Here is a 25,656-nt window from a genome sequence, read left to right on the forward strand (position 1 = left end):
AAATTAATATTGGTTCAGATTCTTTATTTTGTAGAAAACTTCAAAAGACAGACGTCATCAAGATGTGGGGAATCCTTAATTAAATAAATATTTAATTTGTATATTGTCTTACAGAAGACCAGGAAGAAAGAAGATAAACACGATGATATGTTTTTATAATTAAAGCTGAGTACATAACTCATGTCTATAATAAATTGTTGCATTTGTAATGAGTTTTTGTTATTAATTGCTATAGAGAAAAAATGGTTTATTTGCGGATGAACAAAGTGAAGGAGAAAATAAGAAATATTTTGTGAAGTTGAATAAGACGATTATTTTGTCTATTCCCTCCCGTAACTATTCTGGCTGCTTCCAATTGTATACTTTCAATCTTATTGACCAAGTATTCTGGTATGTTGTCCCATATAATGTCTGCATATTCTAAGACTGGTCTTACAAAAGAAAAAAACAGTTTTTGCAAAGATTTCCTATCAAGAATATACTTGAGTCTTCGCATCATACCAAGGCGCGAATATGCTTTTTTAACTGTTTCATCTACATGTAAATTCCTAGACAAATTACTACTAAGAATAACTCCTAAGTGTTTATGGGTTTCTACTTCTTTCAGGTGAACATCATTAAATATTAGGGAGGGATGGAAGGGTTTCTTGACTTTATTAGATATGGTTAGACATTCTGTTTTGGTTGGGTTAAAAGACAGAAGCCACTGTTTTGACCATTCATGTATTTTTTCAAGGTCTGTATTTAAAAAACATGCTGAAGTATCATCATTATCAACAACAATATAAAGAGATGTATCGTCAGCAAATAATTTGACCATACAGTTGATATTGGTGACCAAGTCATTTATATATTTAAGAAAAAGTAAAGGACCAAGTATGCTACCTTGGGGTACCCCAGCCTTAATATGACCAATGTTTGATTTGCTACCAATGATTACGACATACTGTTTTCTATCATGTAAGTAATTTCTAAACCATTCGAGTAATTCTCCTCGAACGCAAGATTTTTCAAGCTTGTACAGTAGACCAATGTGCCATACTTTAAAGTATTTTTTAAAGTTTACTCCATATATATTGGTGGTTTCCCTTCCCTTCCTAATGTTTAAAATGTTCTTACACATCTATTTGCAACATGTTTTTTCAGTAGCGTTTTTTCTTTTCACTTTCTATTGATTTTAATTACAGTTCAGTTACCCCCCCCCCCCCCCACACACACACACACACATTTAGATGCATGCGAATTAACAGTTGAACTAGTTTATACCATCACAATTGTTTTGCTGATGCAATGTCTTATGTGATCCTTAACTAAATGGACTTATTATGAATCTTTACACTATAAAAAATAAATCAAATTTATATCATAGAAAAGAAACCTTTTTAAACCACCGAGTTAGAATGGGGAAGGGGGAATCACATACGTGAAAGATAAACTCTTGTGTTTATTGAATGTATATTTCCATATTACTTTTACAATGTGGGGGTTTTAATGAGATCGATAAATAAAAAGAAATTCTTAACCTCCTTTCCCTCTACAGAATCTACATGTTCCTATGATGACTTGTGTACAGTTCTAGCTATATCCGGCATCTTTGTACAGATTGTTTTGTACAATTCAAGAAATTCTTTTGATTTCGATTACTAATGCAAATTGAAAAAACAGAAAAAGTGGACCCGCTTCCATTACTTGACATCCATCGAGTAAAAATAGCTTTCTAATTATCATGGTTCCAATTCCGGATTTTTAAAAGTCATTCTCGTCAATCATAAATTAATAAAAACTGATAAAGAAAAAAATAAGTACCGAATGACAAAATTCAGTCCGATACAATCTTTATACTATCTAAAAAAGAAAGAGTCATTTTTTTCCCAATGAACCGGTATTAAAGCAAAAAAAAAATCGAGTCCATAATTTTTATATAAATGCACTATACATGTACATTTTTTGATAACAACCTTTGCAATTAAAGAAACCCAAGCTGGCTTCCATAGATTAATAAACACATGTTATTTGTTCCTGCAGTTTCAATTCTCAGATTCATTGAGCTACACTTGCGTTTTATTTAGCCAAGGTTAAGAATTGAAAATCAGTAACTATATAGCAAGTCAGTAAGTATTGTCTTTTCAAAATATAGCTTCATAGTATAGTTTTTGTTTTGTTTTGTTTTGTTTTTGTTTTTTGCACTTTTTATTTCTTCCTCGTACCACTTCTTTAATGGCGTAAAATTGATTCCAAAAATACATCATAACTTTATATTCATGGGATAAGTTATTAATGCTGTCAAAAATCATGATATTATTTAATTCAAAACATTTTGTCAAAAATCCAATTATATCGAACTTTAAATATTCAATTAATCTACTTTCGGTTTCGTTTCGTAACAAAATGTTTTGATCATTCTCCTGCTGGCTTGTACATATAAAAATAAGTAAAATTTAAATATGTTCTAAAACGCAACAATGCATCCCATTTGTCGAATTCTAAGTAAAATGATGTTATTCACAAATTTGAAGTTAGTGCTATTAATTAAAATCGAGTTTTGTTAAAATGGCTTGATTGCCCTTGTACTGCCTTCCGTGTGTGGTTTTGCTTAAGAACTTAACAACACAGATTACAGTTAGTTAACCAGTTTCATTTTATTATCCACGACATCTAAGTAACAAGGGAAAGCGCGGCTCCTGATATGCGCACAATGTCACTTGAGTGGTGAAATGAAGTTTGTGTGAGAGTGGTAAAAAGCTACAACAAACAAATATAAAAATACAAATAAATGAATACGTACAAAGTAATAAAAATCAGTTTGTCAATAAATTTAAAACATAGTTCAGCACGCATAAATGAACATTAAAAAGGTTCTTAATTAATTTCTCTTAACATATAGTTTTAAAACAATAAAACTTACATCGTGATTGGCCACAGTTTCTCTAGATTAAATAACGTCTGGACAGTTCAGAGACTTTTACAGGAATGGATTAGTATGACTAAATTACTGATAAAGTGGCCAGATTCACACAGGAAACGACAAGGTTTCATAATTAAGATAAATATCAAAATGCAGGCTTTAACCAACTGGAGTAAACAAAGCGCAGCAAAATCCTACTCTAACGTAAACAACAGACAGTACTAATAGACTAATGGTCAGCAAACCGAATTTAAGCATGAGAACACATTAGTTATAAAAACAACAGAAACACTAAACTTGCTTAATTGCACAAAGTTTGATACATTTGTAAATGTTACTAAAATATGAAGGCTACAGGTTCTAAATGATATAAACAAAATGCAGGGCAATACACTCCCCGTCTGATATCTAACACAAAATGATATCACTTTCAATCACTAGAAATCAGAATTACTAGTTCAGTCACTGGTCGGATATAAGTCACTGGCTTTTGATGAGTATGGCTTTGTTTCGAGACGCGTACTTCGACTTTGCGCACTTTGTCATCTGAGCTCGGGAAAACTTTTGATATGATTCCCATAGGCCACCCCACTCGTCTCAGTTGCGGTTCTCTAAGAAGCACGATATCGCCGACGGCTACGTTCTTTATGTTGTCGGGCCATTTCTTACGCGATTGGAGACTTTGTAAGTAGCTTGAGCTCCACCTTTTCCAAAAAACATCTGCCAGGTGTTGAACTCGTTTCCACTGTGATTTATAGATATCCTTACCCTCGAATGATACGTCTGGAGGCAAGAGTACGTCCGGTTTTTGAGTAAGTATCAAGGAAGGGCTTAAAGGAAAAGGATCCTCGGGATCTGTTGACAATGCAGAGAGCGGTCTAGAGTTGATGATAGCGCAAACCTCAGCCATGAAGGTGACAAGGATGTCGTGTGTGAGATGTCCGCTGTGATGTAACATCATGGAATCCAGTATTCTTCTGGTGACCCCAATCATTCTCTCCCACACTCCTCCCATGTGAGACGAATGCGGTGCATTGAAGATCCACCGTATCCTGTTATCATTAAGAAACGGTTTTACTAAATCATCGCCGACATGGATGCTATCGATTTTCAATTCATCTACAGCTCCTACAAAGTTTGTGCCACAGTCCGAGCGGATTATTTTGACTGGTCCTCTAAATGAGATAAATCTCCTCAGTGCATTGATGAATGAAGACGAGCTTAGTTCTTCCACTACCTCCAGATGGACACTTCGCGTTGTCAAGCAAGTGAAGATAATGGCCCAGCGTTTTGAGTTAGCTGCTCCACCACGTGTTTTTCTTGTTATAATGGTCCAAGGCCCAAAAGTATCAATGCCAACATTGGTAAATGGTGGTCCTGGAATGATGCGATCCTCGGGTAGATCTGCCATTTTCTGTTGTTGATTATTTCCTCGTAATTTGCGACATACAACGCATTTTTGGAGTACTGATGACACGAGTCGCTTTTCGCCTATTATCCAGTAACCTGCAGATCGGACTGCGCCAGATGTAAAATGTCGCCCTTGGTGTTTCGTTTGCTTATGGAAATGCCGAACGAGCAATAAGGATATGTGATGTTTTCCTGGGATTATTACTGGATGACGTTCATCATCTGGTAATCTTGCATTGCGTAGTCTTCCACCCACCCGCAACAATCCATGATCGTCAATGAATGGGTCTAAATTTGTAATTTTGCTTTCCTTGGACAACCTTTTGTTCAATTTGATGCATTCCATTTCGTCAAGGAACGCCTCAGTTTGCACTTCTTTGATGATCAAGCGCTCTGCCTCTTCTGTAGTCTGTAAAGAATCCTTTTCTGTAAGTTTAGTTCTGGTAACAAGGAACTGTTTTAGGTAAGAGACTGCATTAACTAGTCTGTTCCAACATGAAAATCGCTGAAAACGTTGCGTTCCAAGCAAAGAGTCCTTTGAAGCTACTAATTTTGCGCAGGTTATTTCGGGCCGAATTTCTTTATCGTCATCTGGGTTCTGGAGTTCGAACTTTTCAGAAAATGTTTTATTTTCAAGGAGATGTTTAGGACCCAACAGCCATGAACAGTGCTGAAATTCACCTGCTGATACAGCTCTAGTAGCTAAGTCTGCTGGATTCTTGTCCGTTGGTACATAGTTCCATTGTGCTGCATGAGACAAATGGCGTATCTTTGCCACTCTGTTACTGACGTAAGTATAAAATCTTCGTTTCTCGTTGGAGATGTATCCTAGAACTACTTTGCTATCAGTGTGGTACTGAATACTGTTTATTGGGATATTCAGATTGTCAGATACCGTTTGACCGATTTCTGTGGCTAGTACAGCAGCGCATAACTCTAATCTTGGGATTGTGTGTCCATGTGTTGGCGCGACCTTAGCCTTCCCAAGGACAAATCCAATGCTTGAGTGTTTTTCTGAAACTAAATACGCTACTGCGGCGATAGCCTTTTCTGAAGCATCCGAGAAGATATGAAGTTTCATATCTTCTGTAACACTAAGCGCTTTTGACAAGCACATTCGCGGAATCTTGACTGCTTCAAGCTGGTGTAACGACTTTTCCCAGGATTCCCATTCCTCGAATTTAGACTGAGGCAGTGCTTCATCCCAATCCACATTTCCTCTGGTCAACTCTCTGAGCATGAGCTTGCCTTTGATAAGAACTGGAGCGAGGAAACCCAGGGGGTCATACACGCTGTTAATTGTTGACAATATTCCGCGTCTGGTATATGGCTTGATATCTTTGCTAAGTTTGAACACAAAGCTATCTGATTCAATGTCCCAGTTAAGTCCAAGACTTCTTTGAACAGGAAGTGAATCTTTGGAGAGGTCAAGGTCCTTCAGGTTCTTAGCTAGATCGGACGGTCCAAAGGCTTTCATCACTTCCTCACTGTTTGAAACAATTTTGTGAAGACGAAGATTTCCTATTGTTTGCAGTGCAGACTGCGTTCTCTTCATTAGATCTATCGCCATGTCTGATGTTGGAAGCGAAGTTAGCCCATCGTCCACGTAGAAATCATTGCAAACAAAATGAGTGACATCATCACCGTAGGATTCTGTGCTAATGTTCGCAGTTTTACGAAGTCCGTAAGTAGCGATTGCTGGTGAAGGGCTATTTCCAAAGACATGCGCACACATGCGATATTCTATTAATGGCTTGGTAAAATCGTTATTTTCATACCAAAGGAAACGGAGAAAGTCTCTATGTTTTTCATCTACTTTAAAACAGTAGAACATTTGCTGAATGTCACCCATGACTGCTACAGGTTCTCGACGGAATCTCAATAGAATTCCTAATAAACTGTTGGTAAGATCCGGACCTGTGTAAAGTGTGTCGTTCAATGATATTCCTCTGTATTTTGCCGAAGAATCAAATACGGCTCGCAGTTGATTTGGTTTTCGGGGATGGTAGACACCAAATATTGGTAAATACCAACATTCTCTTTCTTCTGTGATAGGTGGCGCCTTTTCAGCATGTCCGCAGTCCAATATCCCTTGCATGAACTCAAAAAAGTGTTCTTTTTTCACCGGGTCTCGACGTAAGCTGGATTCAAGGGTCCTCGCTCTCTTTTCAGCTTGTGGCTTGTTATTGGGAATCTTAATGTCCCGATCGCGGAACGGAAGTGGGGCTGACCAATTTCCTTCTTCTGTCTTATGGAAACCTTTGTCCATTATATCTAGGAATTTTCTGTCGTCTGTTGATAGCCCAGGTTTGTCATCAGATTCTGTCCGAAGAAACACATTTTCTCCGAGTACGCGAGATGGGTCTGGATTATCTTCTCGTACAGCGAACGAATTGATGCATGGGTTAAAGAGTGTAACGCGACCTTCGCTCGTCAGGTTAGTTTTCATGACGTTAACAGCATTTGGACGATGTACCTTGCCGAGACAAGTTTCTCCGATTATTGTCCATCCAAGGGGCAATTTCTGGGCGTAAGGAGAGTTCGACGGTCCGATTCGTTGATCAAGGACATGATGTGCCTCGATTAGATCCCTGCCAATTAACAGCATTATCTGCGCATCCGGGTTCAATGGTGGAATGAATGGTTCAATGTCAAGCAAGTGAGGGTAGTGAGAAGCAACGTCAGGGGTTGGAATCTCGTTTCTAATATCCGGAATTTGGTCACACTCTAGAACATCTGGTAGGCGGAAGCTGTGGCTGCCATCATATGATTCTATGCTGACATTCTTCATTTTTCTACCAGTACGGCGTGTTTGACCGGAACAGGTTGACAGCAAATATGTAGATTCTCTGGTACAATTATCCTTAAAGAAGTTACAGATCAATGGTGTTGCCAAGGACTGATTCGACTGGTCGTCAATCATAGCGTAGCATATTTTTTCTTTTGATGGTTGGCTCTGTGAGTACAAGCGAACTAACACCGTTTTTGCACATGATTTTCCTGCGAAGGATTTCCTACATATCTGCGTACAGTATGGCTTTACTTCTGTATTTTGAAGGGCGTTATTTTCAAACGTGCGTTCTGCCTGCTCCCCGCCATGCGGTTTCTGCCATCTGTGCGAGTCGGAGACCACGTGAAGAGCTGTTGGGTGATTCCTGCCTTTGCAAATTTCACATGATATTGGATTTGAGCAATTGGCTGCGAGATGAAATCCTGCGCAACATTTAAAACATATGCCTTTATTTTTGAGAATCTTTTTCCTAACAGCCATTGGTTTCATACGGAAGGATCTGCATTTGTTTAAGGAATGTCCGGTGTTGTGTATGGGACAAACTGAGTCTGGTGAGTTGGAAATATGAAGATCTGTTTTATTTGTTGTCACACGATATCCCTGTTTTTCAGAAGGCTTATGTCTTGAAGCAGCTGCATTCGCATTTGTAGATTCCTGCGCGTACTGTAACGAAGGATTGTTACGTATTTTGCTTTGTTCTTGTACAAAATCGCAAAATGTAGCAAATGGCGGATGTAGTGTACGGTGCTTTTTGTTGTATTGAGCTGCCATATTTGTCCATTTTTCTTGCATCATGTTTGGCAATTTGCAAACTATGGGGCCGATTCCAATGGATGTATCAAAATACGAAAACATAGGTCCATACATGTCATCTTCCTTCAAGGCTTCAATCTCCGCAAGGATATCAGCCAGATCGTAGAGTTTTTTCCAGTCTTTGTTTGATAGTTTTGGGAAGGATGAAAGTTTAGCTTTCAAAGCACTATCAATCATATCAGGGCTGCCGTATCTTTCTTCCAAGCGTTCCCAGATTCGCATGAGTCCTATAGCTGGTCTCTTCGTGTGAGCTGCGCGCAGACTCAGGACGTATTTTTGTGATATGCCTCCGGTATATTTGACAAGCAAATCTATTTCTTCTGAGGGTGTAGCTGCGATTTCGTGCACAACATTTTTAAAACTGGACTTCCAAGATGGAAACATCTCCGCTTTATCGGTGAAACAGCAGAGTCTTGATAACAATAAATCCTTCTTTAGTAAGAATCGTGTGAAGTCTGTTGCAAGTCCACGATTTTGATCTACAGTAGTTTGCTCTTGATTAGAAGTCCTGTGGGCTGGTCGTATAATTTCGTTCTGAGGTTGCCTTGATTGGTGCACGAACGCATGTGGTTGAAACTGACTTTGCTGAGAAGTCACCATAATTGGCTGACCGGGGTTTACATGCTGACTCGGAAGTTGTGACATTAGTCGAGGAGTGTTGTAATCTTCTTCTGGAAGGTCGTTCACATATTTTTCGGTTAATTCCCTTTTCGGAACTAATGGAATGTTCATTAGCTCTTTTACTTTTTCTTCTTCTATTTGTAAAGTTTCTATGGCTGCCTCTGTAGCGGCAATTTCTCTCGTATGAGCTAAAAGTTCAAGATCTGCTTCTAACTCGGCGTTCTCTTTTTCCATGGCTGCATTTTGTACAGCTATTTGTTCTTTCATAGCTGCCTTTTGTCTTTTGATGTCCGCTTCTTTCTTTGCGTAGGCTGCGCGTACACGTGCCTCTTCTGCCTTGGCTTTCTTTTGAGCGATAATTGAGCTTAGACTGGAAGATGATGATGAAAGCTGACTTGATGAATCTAGCGCTGTTTTGTCTAGCTTGTCACTTTCCTTAAGTTTGTACATCAGTTCCTTAAGTTTCATCAAATTTCCTTCGATTATGCGGATATTCTTTTCATAAGAAGCTTCGAAACTTACTTTATCATTTGAACTTTGTTCCGTTTTCTGTCTCCCGAGAAATTCCAGAAATTCAAACGATTTCACTTTATACTCTTTAAATAACTGTTGAATATCAGTAAGTATTTTCTCAAGAGCTGCACTGTCATCCTGACAAGAATCAATATCCTTAATGCACGCACAAAGGTGACTCCAAATGTTGCTTATTTTGGTTTCATGACTTCTCTTGTTGGATACGTAGAGCTCAATTCCCTCCTCGGTTAGTGTTCTTACACGCGATTCCTGGTCACTCATGATGGACGAAGTTATGCTAAGGTTGTCCGATATTCTGAATCACTTGGCCACTTGTGATCTTTTTACTGTACTGCCTTCCGTGTGTATTTGCTTAAGAACTTAACAACACAGATTACAGTTAGTTAACCAGTTTCATTTTATTATCCACGACATCTAAGTAACAAGTAAAATCAGTTTGTCAATAAATTTAAAACATAGTTCAGCACGCATAAATGAACATTAAAAAGGTTCTTAATTAATTTCTCTTAACATATAGTTTTAAAACAATAAAACTTACATCGTGATCGGCCACAGTTTCTCTAGATTAAATAACGTCTGGACAGTTCAGAGATTTTTACAGGAATGGATTAGTATGACTAAATTACTGATAAAGTGGCCAGATTCACACAGGAAACGACAAGGTTTCATAATTAAGATAAATATCAAAATGCAGGCTTTAACCAACTGGAGTAAACAAAGCGCAGCAAAATCCTACTCTAACGTAAACAACAGACAGTACTAATAGACTAATGGTCAGCAAACCGAATTTAAGCATGAGAACACATTAGTTATAAAAACAACAGAAACACTAAACTTGCTTAATTGCACAAAGTTTGATACATTTGTAAATGTTACTAAAATATGAAGGCTACAGGTTCTAAATGATATAAACAAAATGCAGGGCAATACAGCCCTTGACTCTAAATGCTTCCGCTAAGAAATTCTTATTGATTGTATTACTAATGAAAGAAAAAGTGACAATAAAACATAATGAATGGCATGAAAAGTATTAAGTAATTTAATATAGGGGGTTACTTCCGAAAACATCACTACATCAAAACCTCCTGCAAATATGCACAATTTTACTTTTATCATTATAGAGACTGGTCAACAAATTTTCCATCAGATCCACCCTTAAAGTTTAATATTATATTTAACCATAAACCTAATCATTTAGAAGATGCAAATATTTAAGTTTTAAAATTCAAATATTTTTCTGTATCTTTAAAAAAAACTTCTCATCTCAAGAAAATTAATATGGTCTAAAATGGTCATGATGATCCATCTTACTTAACAAAAACACAATTCTAATTTTAAAAAGACCAACAATTGTAGAAAAATAAAGAAATCGTGATTTCCTGGCATTTCTATATACTGGGTTCTATATAATTTCAATGTTCCATGAATCTCTAAAATAATCAGCTCTCAGATTTACAAAAGAACGTACGACAGAGTCGTAAATATTTTCAGTCTCATGGAACGGTCTTTGATGAATAAAATTTATATCAAACCATTTATTCACACCTATTTTGGTTTCCATAATTATATTTTACAACTATTACAATGTACAATAAAATATTAATTAGTTTGTGATTAATAAACATCCATTAATTTGGCCGTAAGTCGTAAGTTCTTTTGTAAAACGCAGCCCTGGAGTTTGACAGGATTGGCGCTGACAATTTGTTTATGCACTTTTTCAATACTGGCAAGACCTCTATGTTAAAAATAGCCGGCAATCTCACGGAAACGGAATTTCCTGAATATATGCACTTCTATACATTATTACTCCGCCTCGCCTTCTATGGACTTTACCGACCCAACACATTTCTGTAAACAGTCAGTAACAAACCTAATAAGTGTTAACAAAAGATGATATATAACAATTAAATTCATAGCTTAAATCTCCAATTTTTAAAGCGCTAAGCATAGCTCAGCGCTTTATTGTCGCTAGACTTCTTTTTCCGGTGCAAGGAATAACTGCCCTCTATGAGCAGAAATATACATCATTTAAACTGGTAAGAGGTATAGGGAACCAGTTATCTGGGTGACGGAAATGGCCGATAGATACGATTGGTTTGCGGGGCTTACGTTAATCAGCACGGGATGCTACGCAGTGATGAAAAAATATAGTGCGTATTCAGAAGCTAAAATATAGAAAAATAAAATCGTTTCTTTGCAAGAAAATGTCAAAAACTGTGATAAATTACTGTTCAAAAGGTATAATTTGTGATTTTAACATATCTTTTTTCAGGCAAGTATCAATATACAGGTCGTGTTCAGCTTTAATTCACATCATCTTCAGAAAGTAAAATATATTTAAAGAAATCTGGCCTTTGATACTTTAAATTGATATTCATTAAACATAAACCAAAATTTCAATAAGGCTCATTTCCGCCTACGCTTGCACACAGTAAATTTTCTTAGAACCAAGCTAGGTTAGCGCTTTTCAGTACTTTCAGTACTTTGATTTACCTTCTTCGTCAGTCGTCTGTGCAAACCTGGAATCCATTGTTGGATCGTAATATCACGTCACGGGCAAAGGGGGGGGGGTCACTCTAAATATTTTTGGTCTTAAGAATTAAAGGTATGGTTGAACGTTTGTGTAAACAATCACCTCAAATAACGTTACGTCCGCCATATTGCCGTATAAATTTTGACGCTTGCCGTGTAAAGACATTTATAAGGCAATCATGTGACGCGATTTATCTAATGACGTCGATACATTCTAGTACGAGGTAAAACAATCTTTTTATAGCCTACACAATTTGCTTAAAAAGCCGTGCAGTGGTTAAATAGGAACTGCGCCTGACAAAATGTAACGTACTTTTTCAATAAACGGCCAAAAGTCTGAGTTTAAAAGAACCAAAATCCCCCCCCCCAAAAAAAAAAATAAAAATAAATAATTATTTTTTTAATTACGTTTCAAATTGAAATATACCCGATAGTTACATCAAATTACAATAAATAACACAAATATCCGTTTGTATACATGTACATGTATGTGAAATATCACAGTAGTCATCTACATAAATATTTTTAAAACCTCTTGTATATATATCTTATCTTATCGTGAATGGCAGACCATGAAACAAGAGGGAAATGTGATCTTCTGCCCAATCACTAAAGAGGAATGGGAGGCCAAAGAAAAACAGTCTGACTGTATAGGACAAAACGTGTACCATTGTTTGGTTGATTACAAGGGTTGGAAGTGGGAGAAATGTGTTGAGCAATCTTTAATAAAAAAAGGTATATGTTGGTAGCATTATTTAGCAGACTAAAACTTTGTACATATAGGCATGCACAAGATAAATTCATCGTCCTAAAAAGATAACTCTATTGATATTTATTGATACAGTTCTTGGTTTGAAGTAGATTGTAATACATTACTCTTTCTTTCTTTTGATTATTTCAATTCTTATGTAATCCAAAGAACTTGCGTTATTAAATTCATTTATAACAGGTTATTGTCCAATATTCACGAACGAGTGGTACATCGATTGGAAGCCATGTAACATGTCTATACCAACTTGTCCAAACCGTCCTTACTTTTCTAATGAGGTTTACAAATGTAAGTTATGTTGTTTATAAAAGTACGATGTACGGTATTGCTCTTTGTTAATTGTATTTTATTTTTAGTAGCTTTATTTTACTTGTTTCCTCAGACCCACGCTGTTTTGGTAACAATCTACAAGACAGAGCGTATGTACCTTATCATTGTATTATATTTTTTTTATAATTAAAACTATATTCTAACAATTTTCAAAAATATGTAAAATCTTATATTTAAATTTGACAGAGATGGAGACTACGAAAAAAATGACGAAATCTCTTTTCTGTTAATCTTCGGTATCCTCAGTGGTTTTATCATACTCGCAATTATTATAGCTGTTTTAGGATGTGTGTGGAGGAAACTTTTGAGTGAGTTTTTCTCTACCAATATGTTTATATAACAATGCACGCATTACTAGAGTTGCTGAATTTCATACCGATTAATTATGACTGTTATTGCTATCTATGTAACTTTTGTTATAATAATTTCCTTTGTCATTCATTTGGGTTTCAATTCAAATTTTATAGATCCAGATGCCCAGAACGAACCTTCAGAACTACAGGAGTTAATTTCAGGTGACTAAATCAAAACTTATATAATTAGACGATTTCATAATTCAAAACAACAGAAGGATAACGATAATGTATAAACCTTCCATCTTTAAAAGCATAAGTTAGATTGATGTGTTATTTGCTAATAGGAAGGTTTTTGTTAAAGACGCTTGCGTTAAAAAAAATGTTCCACTTACACAAGTCTGTTATATATCATGTACCACATCAATGTCGTCTTATGCGTAAGGTTATAATATTGATTGTATTTTTGTGCCATAATTGAAGCAATGGTGTCGTCAGTTCTGTTACTAAATCAATAATTAATCAAATAAATAAAGGAAATAGGTAGCTGCAGGTACTTTTTTGATAAAGGAAATGTCAAACAGAAAGTGAATTTATTTTTTATCTCATTTTTAACATACAATTGACACATGGTCCTAACTCATGAAAATTTTCAGATATTTCAGAATAAACATGTACAACTTACATATAACGCTAAATTAATTTGGAAAATTGTCCTTTTTAGTCACCCTAATCACTCAGGTTACAAGGAATTAACAAACATTTTAACGAACCAGCCAATTCTTTTCAAATGTGGCATGACGCAACTTTGGGGTAAGAGGAACATACATCGTAAATTAAATGACTCTCGTCCCTTAGAGGCCTTCGTGGCAGGGTCAAATTGCCACTATTTGACCATTTTTCAAAATTCTTCCCTACTTCTGCACATTTGAAAAAATTCTAAATTCACACTTATGTACATGTAGATTAGGACGCCTTTTACCAAAATTGTAAAGGACTATATATAATATGGGTCTAAAATGGCCCCTAAAATGAACATATGCATCGTCATTTTACTTTAATTCTTTGTTTTCCTTGTACAGATATATATGTGATGTTTTAACATAATGTTCATTTTGATTCAACTGCCCACAATTTTGAAATATGACATCATAAAGACAACCTTTTTCCGCCATTGTTGCATAAACAGCTTGTTTTCAAGCAGTTTTTCTTTCAGGAAACATAGAGCGCATGCTTGAACAAACAAACTATTTTAATCAGAGATGTATCTAGACAAGGCTAATAAGTGACAAAAAAATTTCCGTATTCAAGCATGCGCTCAATATTTCCCATTCATAAAAAGGTAAGAACAATTTTTTGGCTGATTTTGATTGAATTATAGAATTAGCGTCACTTCTGACGTCATATACTGCCAGTAAATGCAAATAAATAAATAAAATAGGTGAAAAATATATTTTTCATCAACTCTTCTAAAATATAACATAATATTTTGTTGTACCAGATACACTTTAAAAATGGCTAATTAATGGGCCCAAATTTAACTCTTATCATATATAGTTCTTTCATGGTTCTTTCTGCTGGATAGGGTCAAAATGGGCGTATAGTGTTAAAGTATATAGTATTTTTTAAAAAAATTCTTTAGTTTTGCTGGCACTATAAAATGACTGCAAATTTAGAAAGACCTTAAAGCCCTTTAAAAAGTTTAACATTTCATGTCCCTAGACCTAAGGGTTCTTACTGCAGGGTAGAGCCAAAATTGCCATATAGCGTTAATGTTTATAATATAATGTTTACAAATCGTCGTCTTTACTTTTACTTGCAATGAATAGAAAATGACTGTATATTTAAAAAGATTTAGCACTCTACGAAAATTGTAAATTTTATGACCCCAAGGGTTAGGGTTCTTACTGCCGGGTAGGGCCAAAATAATCATATAATTAAATTGTATATACTATTTAAAAATGTTGTTTACTTTTACGCGCACTGAATATAAACTTGCCAAGTATTTAGAAAGACCATGAATCTTCTTAAATTGCACATTTCCTGACACTTACGGCAGAGTTCCGGCTGAGATAGGGGGGGGGGGGTCATAAATGTTTAAAAATCTTCTTTGATCTGTATCATTAAATTTATGGTGGCTCAATTTTTGGGGTTTTCGTGGGAGGCCTCCCCTACGAATTTACATCCTCAACGATAACAAATTTAGAAAGGGTTATCTGAAACCGAAAATCGAGGCATTCATGAAAATACATCCCCACGAATAAGGAAAAAATCCACATTCCACAAAAATTTGCTCCCACGAATTTAAATGATTCCTTAATAGTAAGAATCTTTAGTTCTTATGGTAACAAAGTGTAAAAATAGCATAAACTCATTTCAAGATATTTCATTAATGAAAACATTTAAAAGCAAAAATTATGAGAGAATAATTTCTTATTATTTGAGTCTTGCCCCTTTACAATATTCGGTCAAGCACTCTTATTATCTTAAAGTTAATATAAAAACTATAGATTTTATTCTCCTTGGTACAAGATTTCAGATAGGGGAGGGTGTTTATTACTTCATTACCATTACCATATTTTGACTCCAGGATGTATATACATGTATGAGGTTAGGCACTAAATGGGCTCAATCATTAAAAGCTTAGCTTTAAATGATAGATATACATTCTAGCAATACATACATGTATACAAAAGACAAAAATGTATGTTAACATGCTAGTTTGTTTATCATCACCTCTCAAACAGGTGTACCCCCTTGTGAAAATTATTGACAATGATGAAATTTGCCAGATGTCCATTTTTCCTAAAAATAATTACCAATTCTGGATAAATTTGAACTGGACATACAAAATAGAGTATAAACATTTATTTAAGCCATATCTCATCAATAACTTTGCACAAGTTGTAAGTAAGTACGCTTTATGGTGTCGGCAATCATTTTGCTTCAACAGAATAGAGTTTCTCAACATTAATCTCATTTCTATCTCATAGAATACATATATTACCGTTTTAATTGCTTATTATTGTAAAGCAAAATCAATACCGGGTATCTAAAACGCTATGTAAAAGTCGAACCAATATTGTAAAATCCATATTATGACGTAGTGCGATACTCGGACAACTTTAATTCTTATAATAAAGCAATACATATTTGCAAGTAAATATACAAAACAATTGCAAAATTGAGTTTCATTTTACTTAAAAATTTAAAAAAAAAGGCAGAATATATGTATCTGTAGAGAAATATATTTTGCTTTAAAATATAGATTCTCAGAGTTTGAGAGGCACTGGCAAAAATATTCAACTTATCATTATGACGTATTATTATATTTATTAGACTTAGTAGGTATATAATATTATAAATAACAACCCCCTCCACACACACACACACACACACACACTTTTTCAAAGTGTAAAAGCACATTTGTAAATGAGTTATACATGTAGTATATGTAAAAAACAATTGACTTATAACTAATAATCTCATTCTTTAAAAGCACACAACCTGTTACATTGTTGTGTACAAGTTGTGTGCACTTTAATTCATTTGTGCTGCTTTTGACATTAAAATTTTAAAAAGAATTGTTATTACAGATTGTATTTGAACATAGGAGTGAAGCAAATTGATACAGAAAATATATGTAATTTATTTTAATTTAATTTAGTTGCAGATGAAATGTCAAAAGAAATCGTGAAAGAAAATCATATATCCATTGGATTTAATAAGCTATTGAACATAGAAGTGAGATCAATAGTTGTTGTTGGAAAATATGGAAATTCCATTCATTGTACATCCCGTCTTATCTTAAAAACATTTACATATTCGAAGGGATGGCGATCACTGGAATGTCGATACACGGATATACCAAATAATTTAGAAGAAAAAACAGTATTATACATTTACGGCTGGTTTGGGATGTTGAATGATGACCTTTGTTCAGTAGGAAAGGTTAAAATGGCGTGTCTATCTTTGATAAGCACACTGAAATCGACCACCAATGTTAAATTAATAATTGGAATGAGATCAGATCGTTATAGGAAATACCGTCAAGGATTAGAGGAAGTTGACGATCAATCTACGAGTTTGTTTCGTCATAAAATCTATTTGGACACTTGTGATGGGCGAGTAGATGCTTGTTACGGAAACTTTTTTGAAAAAATTAAAACATTATGTACAAAAAGCGAGTGTACATGCAAAAGATTAACATCTGACATGCTACTAAAGGGGAAAGATAAAGTTGTGGGTATGCCTCTTAAAATCAGAGTCATGGAAAAATATCATGATCTTATTCCTAATTATTTACACAACTTGGATATCTTAAAGGTTATGAGTGATCATTTTACTTCTATTGAAAAAGAAGAAGGAAGAAGACACGTGTATGAATGGATCATGTACATTTGTTTGAAAGGAAACTTTAGTCGATCTGTTCCATTTGACACATATCTAGTTAAAGAAATGAGTTTCGAGATCCAACAGCCATCTTTTGATGAAAATGATTCGGAACTACGTAGATATGTAAGAATGAAGAATTCTGATAAACAAATGAATGTGTCATCTGAAAATGCACATTATGTTTTCTGGCACCCATTTATCTATATTTGTGCTTTTCATTCCCTTTTCCACAAAGATCCCGAATTCGTTATGGTACACTGTAATGTAGAGGCCATTGTACAGCTAGTTCGACCGAGAGGGGTTAAAATTTCATATTTTGAGGTTGCTGCAGATGACAACTGTGTTACTCTGTTCAACAAAAGAATACGTCGATGTAGTATTGAAGAGAAATATGCACAACACCCATTAGTTAAATTGTTTACAGGACATGAAGAAGTATAACAATTGCAAATCCGCATGAAAATGACAAATACGATACATATTTTAACAATTTTTAGAGAAAGAGAGATAGACAAAACTTGAAGGAAGAGAGAACACACAAGAATCAAAGAAATACATTTAACAAAACTTCCTTGTGAACGCCTTAGGAAATATGGCAATTTTAAAATCTCAAACTAAAATGATAAGGAAGTCCGCAACCGCATTTTAGAGGCATATTTACGCACATGTCCAAAGATAGGTTAAGTACTGACTCAGAGACATTGAACTTACCGTCTGGAATGGGCACACATTTAGATTTACCAGGACTAACTGGAAAAAATGTCCTAAATGTTGGTGAAACCATATTAAAGCACCAAACTCCAGAAAGTTTGAGAAGTGTGTTACGATTAGAATGTCATGTCAGCAGATGTGTAAACATACGATTCAAAGACAAAGAAAAAAAGTTTCGACAGGCACAGGCATCCATACATAAGCGTCATTACAAACGTCATATACTTGCAATTTGAGTTCAACTATTCTTTTAATAGAATAGAAAAAGAGTCATACAAAAAAGCTCCTATAGGCAAAGGCCTGTCAACAGAGTGAAAGCAGATGTGCCTTAATCATTGTAAAAAGTTTTTTATATGTCAATTTTCAAACAGTAATATACAGTATATCCGGTTTTGTTTTGCCAGTCACAGAATTTGCCAAAATTGGGAAAATATGGGTTTTGCTTTGCTAGTCACAAAATTTGCAAAAATTGGGAAAATATGTAACATTTTTAATTTGCGCCGGTCATATTTTGCGATTTTAAAACTTTCTTTTAGGAAATAGTGCAGGATGTTATTTTTGCATATTTATTTTTTGCGATTTGAACGAGATCGCGAAAATTAGATCATCGCGGAAATTACCTGATATACGGTTTAACGATTTTAACAACATAAAACATGATTATCATTCTTCTGAATATTGAGTCTAAGTGTAACACTAACATTGATATTCGTAAGTTATTATAGTAGTTTTTAGCTCAAGTGAGCTGAAAGCTCAAGTGAGCTATTCTGATCACATTTTGTCCGTCGTCCGTCTGTCCGTCTGTAAACTTTTTTCATTTTGAACTTCTTCTCTAAAACCGCTTATCCAATTTCAACCAAATTTGGCACAAAGCATCCTTATGGTAAGGCAAATATAAATTGCAGAAAGACCTATCTTTATTCAAAGCTGAGAAAACCTCGAAACTGTAGAAACAGGGTGGGGGGGGGGTGCATCTTCTTCTCAAGAACTACTGACTCAATTTCAACGTAGTTTAGCATAAATTATCCTTGTTGGAAGGAAAATATAAATTGCAAAAATTAAGGGCTAATTCTGTTTCAAATTTGAGTAATTTACGGAAATGATAATAAGACAGAGAGAATGAGGGTCAATCAGTTTAACTTCGGGCTCGGTATTCCATATCTCAAAACCCTCTTTGAAATAAAGAAGCGGTCATTTTGAACGTATAAGAAATGGGTCAATCTGACAAAGATGCATTTGGTTGTTGTGGAACAGTTTGCGTGCGAAAGGAATATTTGAAACGTGCAAGATACATTAATGCCGATTTTGTGAAGTAAACTGAGATTAAATATTCTAATGCGTTGACATTTTCACCTTTGACAATGGTTTTAGCTTGTTCTGATTTTCGTTTCGTTTTCATGAATTACGGTTTGTAACTTAGGGGAACTATCGCCTGTATTTTGTAATTTTTACGTACCAATCAAATATAGACATCGTAAAGTAAGACAGCTGACTGTTACTTGCGGAAAGTAAGATACATTAACAGGTACGGTACTTTAACAACAAAAATACAAATTCTAATAGTAATACGGTATGGTTTTTGCGTAATAGTTGATTACTGCAATGTGTTTAGGCTAGTTGTAAGTATTTTCTCGTCTATTCAATCTAAACGGAGATTAATTTTGCTGATGGAAATAATAAGTGCGTGTACATGTAGCAGAGACATAAATAATTGTTAGCTTACCTGAGGTGAAATATACAGAGAACTATCTTTAAAAATATTCTTCTCAAAAATCAATCGGCCAAAAAAGCTGTAACTTGTGTGGAAGCATCCTCAAGTAGTGTAGATGCAGGCTTGTCAAAACCATGATCCCCAGGGGTACGGTGGGGCCCCAATGGGGGATCAAATTTTTAGATACAAATGTATAGAGAAAAATCATTAAAATCTTCTTTTCAAAAACCAGTTAGCCAGAAAATCTGTAACTTGTGTGGAAGCATCTTTAGGTAGTGTAGATTCAATTTTGTTTCAAATCACGATCCCCGGGGGTAAGGTGGGGCCACAATGGGTGGTCGAAATTTTACATAGGAATACATAGAGAAAAATCTTCTCAACAAAAACCAGTAGGCCAGAAAAGCTGTAACTTGTTTAGAAGCATCCTCAGGTATTGTTGATTCAAATTTGTTTAAACCATGATCCCGGGGGTAGGATGCGGCCACAATGGGTGGGTCGAATTTTACATAGGAATACATAGCGAAAAATCTTTTTAAAATTCAAAAACCAATTGGCCAGAAAAGCTGTAACTTGTGTTGAAGCATCCTCAGGTAGTGTTGATTCATTGTAGTTTTTTCAAACCATGATTTCATGGGATAGGGTGGGGCCACCATGGGGGGGGTGTCAAATTATGGTGGTGCGTGTAATTCGGTATTATTTCTACGTACTTGTTGATTAATGCAAAATGTTCTATTAAGATGTTCAGCAATTTCAATCTATACGGATATTATTCTCGCTGCTAGAATATATAACTAAAGTATATATATGATGAAAAATAAATTGAGTTTTCTCTTTGTTTTATTGCAGTTTTCTCTTGGTTTAATTGTTTACAAATTCCTATTATTTTACTAACTTGAGAGTCAAGCTTCGAGTTATAAGCAAGATACAAAGCTTTGCGCACAATGCTACTATATGTTTGTACACAAAGCTGAGGTCATCCTTTAGTTTGTTAATATTTTAAATGCAGCTATGCTGAATAGGAAATACCAAGTTTAAAATTCTTGAGTTGAATGTAATAAACTCATGTGAAAAAAAAACATGACTCAAACCAAGCTGTGTATCTTGCTTATGATTTTACGATTGACACTGAAATTTTGATTGATCAATAGAAATGTCTTGCTAAAAGGATGATATGCTGTAATTACTTTCTGGTGCCCCTTCGTCAACGATGAATTGCATATAATCTACACACATTTTTGATAGTTTTTTTAACACAAGTAAATGAAAACAATGCCCTTTAAACAGTTTCCAAAGTCCTGACACATTATTATTATGAGGATAAAAGCATTATCGGTGTTCTTAAAAATTATTGCAATGGAATATCATCTTTGTTTATACAGATTTGTTGTTTTTTAATAAAGATGAAAATATTGGATGGGCCTTGGTACAATAGAGTGACATGCCTGCCAATACATGAATTTGAATTATAGCTCTTTAACATAATTATGTGACAACATTTTCAGTTAAGTTTATTTTCTTCAATCAAGTGAGTAAGGATATGAAAGGTCATACGAAATGAATTCATGCCTGGTAAATGACAATCGTCTATAATGGAGAAGGCCAATTAAATTTTTCAATGTTTTTAATTTGAGGAATTGAGCGCATTCATTCTGGTGCATTGAGGTACACTTTTCTTCTTTCACATATAGAATTTTTTAAAATACAATAAGTAGCAAGTAGTGGAGGGAGAAAATGTACCTTTATGCTCTCATGTAAAAAAATTGTTTTATAAAGTGATGGGGGGGGGGGGATAAAGGGAACTGGAAGTTAACCGTAAACACCAACTGAAAATTTAGTTATTTATATTGCATATGATCTTATTTTCGGTAAATATGGTATTCCATGAAGGTAAATATGTCAAAGATTAAGTATATGCAAAAATAAGTGACAATTCGGATATTCATTTTTGGTTAATCTGCCGAAGGGACACATGGCACAATATCCTTTGAACGCCCATATAAAGCCAATGTTGCTCAGGTGAGCGATGTGGCCCATTGGGCCTCTTGTTTTTATTTAAGAAAACATCTTTGATCTAAGTTGGACCAAACTCATGCGGATGGCTATAATGACAAAATGGTCCAAGTTATTTTTTAAGGAGGCCGATTTGGTTGGGGTTTTTTTTTGCGGAAAAACTACAATAGCAAAACTCTTCACTTTCTAACCATATGTCATTTAAACCAATTCTAGATACTTTTTAAAGTTTCAAGAAAATCGACCGTCTGGTTCTTTTATGGACCATCTCAAAATAGAGGTACATTTACTATAGGAATATATAGGAAACTGCATTTTCCGCACTTCGAAGCAGATAAAAAAAATACTACGATAGCTTTTTTGTCAAATTGTTATATATGATTGGTAATACCATTTCCTACCTTATATGTAAAATATACTAAATTCTAAATTCTTGTTTTAGTTGGGACCATCTCAAAATATAAAAATGCACCAAATTTTGCGAAATATTTGGAGCATGTTCCCGAGGATATAAAAAATCTGTGTATAAAATTTCAACGGTGTACACTTTTTTTTCCTTTTGTGTTATTTCTTATAACCTACTCCTACAAAGCTTCATTTGAACATTACGTCATAAAAGCACAATGCCAATGCTCCCCTACTGCACAACGAAAAATCGTTAAAAAAACAAAAAATTCTTTAAAAATCAAAATATTTTTATCGGTATTTTGTTTATTGTGTTTAATTTTAATCGTAAAAATTTCATAAGAATATCAATCCACTCTATTATACTAAAGTCGGCGCCCTTAAAGAGGTTCAACCTCTGGTTTTGGTAGCCATTTTGGGTCACCTCTAGTCTGAAAATTCTGTGTCATATATTAATTCTACTTGTAAATTCCAATTTTACAATGCAAAATAAACTATATTTATAAAGTAGTTAAGGAAAAATTACATATTTTCACAGTCTAGTAAGGGACTATATTTTGTGGCGGAAGGTTTATAAATAGAAAATTAACATTTTTCATAAATCAGTTGTTTTAGAGAACTGTAATTTTAGCTTCCTTATTTTTAGTGCAGACCAAATATCCAGCTAGTTTCCACGTTGGGTTATCTTAATGTGGTTTCAGATAACATATTTTAACAATATTTTCGACATAAATTGGCACATTTCACTAATATTTCAAAATAGTCAAGAAAAAATGAAACTCCAATTTTCGTCTTTAATTAGCTTATTTCATGCTATTTCTTAAAATTTACACCACAGACCCATACTTTTGGGTTTATTTTCTGAATTTGTAAGATATTTTTGACAAGTCTATTAAAATTTGAGACTTTTAAATAATGCTTTTGCATGTTGAATCGTTAATGGATAAAAAAGCAATTTATCAGTGCAAAAAGGTCAAAACATCAATTAGGTGAAGAAATTGCAAACTTTTTCTTTATGATTATTTTTATGTTAGTAATTCTAAATAAGTTTGTATCTAATGCCATGGTTCATTCCGATTAAAAAATTATTAAGGGAAAAGCGAGTTATGTGCAATTTGCACTTTCAGTGCAGAAAGGTCATATTAACTAGAGCAGAGCTCGTGGCAAAGCCACGAGTAGGTCTTTCGTTGTTGCTGCGAGTTGAAAATAAAACGACTAAACTTTCAGTTCTGCGTTTGTAATAAAAACGTGTTGTGATTGAAAGCCTGTATATAAAACGTACTTTGAAAAGGAAAGGAAAAAAATGTTTAAGGAAAACAATTTGTCGAATACAGTTTGTGTAATCGTTTCAAAAATTCTTTAAAAAATGAGATGTTTAATGGCGAGTTAAATTTTGAAAGGGTAGCAAGCATTGTTTTAAATAATATGTACTCATGATTCTTGTTAGGAATTGTATTTTTTAAACCGAACCCGCCTACAAAACACGTAGCCTTTTCTCTAGGATTACTTCTTTATTTAAATCTTTCTAAATTTTTGAAGACTACAAGTTTGAAATTGTTGCACGCTGACAAAATTAAGTAATTAGTCAAAATTGATGGCATCTCTGAACTTTTCTATGAGGAAGTGTGTGTCGTCTGCTATTTTTTAATGATACGAGTAGACTTGAACATTCAAAATAATAATCAGCTTACAAAAAAGATCAGCAGGAGAAAATATGCAAAAGCGAGCATCTGAATTTTACACCAGATGGTGCTGTTTAAAAGAGACACCGCTCTGTAACGTGAATTAAATAACCTTATTTAAAGAAATAAATATTACTTCTCTGGACGATGCAATAATATGCAAAATCCTTATTTTAATGTCAGTGGGTTGACTAATTAAATTGAATAAAAGGAATTAAACAGTCCGTGTTAGAGAAATTCGAAGAAGTTATGAAACTGGTCAGTTTCTGGATCAAACTGCGCATAGATGTATTAAAAGACTTTCAACGGGTATCGTCTGTAGCCACGGTCCGGAATCCGTATATGCAGTCATACATTGTATGTACATCGATACACCTCCTCACCTACAGCCATACAAATGAGGGCGCAACCTTCATGTACACATGCATAGTATTATAGTTCTGGAAACTATTTATCTTGTATCTTAATATATTGGCTATTCATTGTTCACCTAAAATTAGTATTCCACTGGCTGTAGCTAAGCAAGTTATTAAGTTGCATTACAACATCAATTAATTTTTTTTTAATCAATTTTCATCCAATTAGCAATAAATAAAAATTCCCAATAACGCACATCTATCTCACTTGAGTGTAACTTTGAGAAGCGCATATATACATTGTGAGGCAGATATGTCGCTATATTATAGTCTGCAAGTCAAGTGAACTATTATGGTCTTTCAAAGAAATAAAAAATATGTCGACACTTGCAGTACTTTGATGATTTCTATGGCGATCGACTGCATTGCATAATGTACTCGTATTTCATAACTTCTAATCCGAAGAACAAAATTTCCTTTGACTAGAATCTTTTAATTATAATATATTATAAATTATTCTGTTCATAACAATACCAGTTTAGCGTGTTCAACAGGTTTATTTATTAGCCACATTCTCAGGTAACGATTTCACACCTTAAATGTGAAGATGTTGACTTCGAATAATAGTCTTATTGTTTAACAATTGAACCACTGTAGTAAAAGCACTTTAGTATATATTGTAAATCATTAAGTATAATAGTAACTATCAAAATATATTTCTGCTTTGTAAGCAAACTATATTCTGTCCCGTAGTATTGCAAACTCTTAATTAAATACTCATAATCTTCTATATCTTAAAATATGAAGAAAATAAACCATATAATTTTTGAAGTTGATTTTAATCAACTCTCCTATGTAGTAACTCTGGCAAACCGGAAGTGAAACTGTGTTTGGACCTATGCACAAATCATCGCTGCTGACAAGAACTTTTATTCTGCAACCACATTGACTTCGGACAGGGCCAGCCATTTTGACGTCTTCGAGAAAGACTGATTCTGATTGGACCATCAGGAATATTAACCAATGAAACTGAGTTAAACATTAGCTATCACAATGGCCGGTCTGGTCAGAAGTTGATATGGCTGCAGAAAAAAAGTTCAGTTTGGAGAGTATTTAAGGAATTTTATCGGAATTTAAGGATGTAAGTGGCATACGTTTGATGTGAGATTTTAAAAGATTAGTGCGAATGTTTCTCAACTTATTGCAATACTGCTGTTGTCATAGGCAAAATCCCATCGTGAGCCCTGGACCGGTAAATGTCCGAGTAAAAATAAACTGGCGACTTCGAGAGAATAATGACGTATATCTCCGCTATTTTAGGATCCATCAACTTGAAATTCGGCATGAGTGTATCTCAGACACTACTTTTATGAAAAATACATGCACAT

At 34.5% G+C, this 25,656-nt stretch overlaps 1 protein-coding gene and 1 long non-coding RNA gene across 3 annotated transcripts; one reads left to right on the forward strand and one right to left on the reverse strand.

The window, feature by feature from the left end:
* Positions 1–1,985: 1,985 nt before the first annotated feature.
* LOC136273574 (uncharacterized) lies at positions 1,986–20,455 on the forward strand. 2 transcript variants are annotated; one of them, XM_066078266.1, is made up of 7 exons: positions 1,994–2,111; positions 12,176–12,341; positions 12,556–12,663; positions 12,758–12,794; positions 12,892–13,013; positions 13,173–13,220; positions 16,666–20,455. In XM_066078266.1, exons 2-7 carry the CDS (start codon positions 12,179–12,181, stop codon positions 17,832–17,834), a joined length of 1,647 nt encoding a protein of 548 aa, XP_065934338.1. In that variant the 5' UTR covers positions 1,994–2,111; positions 12,176–12,178; the 3' UTR covers positions 17,835–20,455. The 2 variants fall into 2 exon arrangements, with proteins under 2 accessions (XP_065934340.1, XP_065934338.1); XM_066078268.1 differs by lacking the exon at positions 12,176–12,341 and having other exon boundaries at positions 1,986–2,111.
* On the reverse strand, positions 2,615–9,999 carry LOC117691451 (uncharacterized). Its single transcript, XR_010711743.1, has 2 exons — positions 9,613–9,999; positions 2,615–2,742 (listed from the first exon to the last, which is right to left on the reverse strand). It is a non-coding gene; the product is annotated as an uncharacterized lncRNA (long non-coding RNA).
* Positions 20,456–25,656: the final 5,201 nt, after the last annotated feature.

The sequence above is a fragment of the Magallana gigas genome, chromosome 3, assembly GCF_963853765.1.
Source record: "Magallana gigas chromosome 3, xbMagGiga1.1, whole genome shotgun sequence".
Classification (NCBI taxonomy): Eukaryota; Metazoa; Mollusca; class Bivalvia; order Ostreida; family Ostreidae; genus Magallana; species Magallana gigas.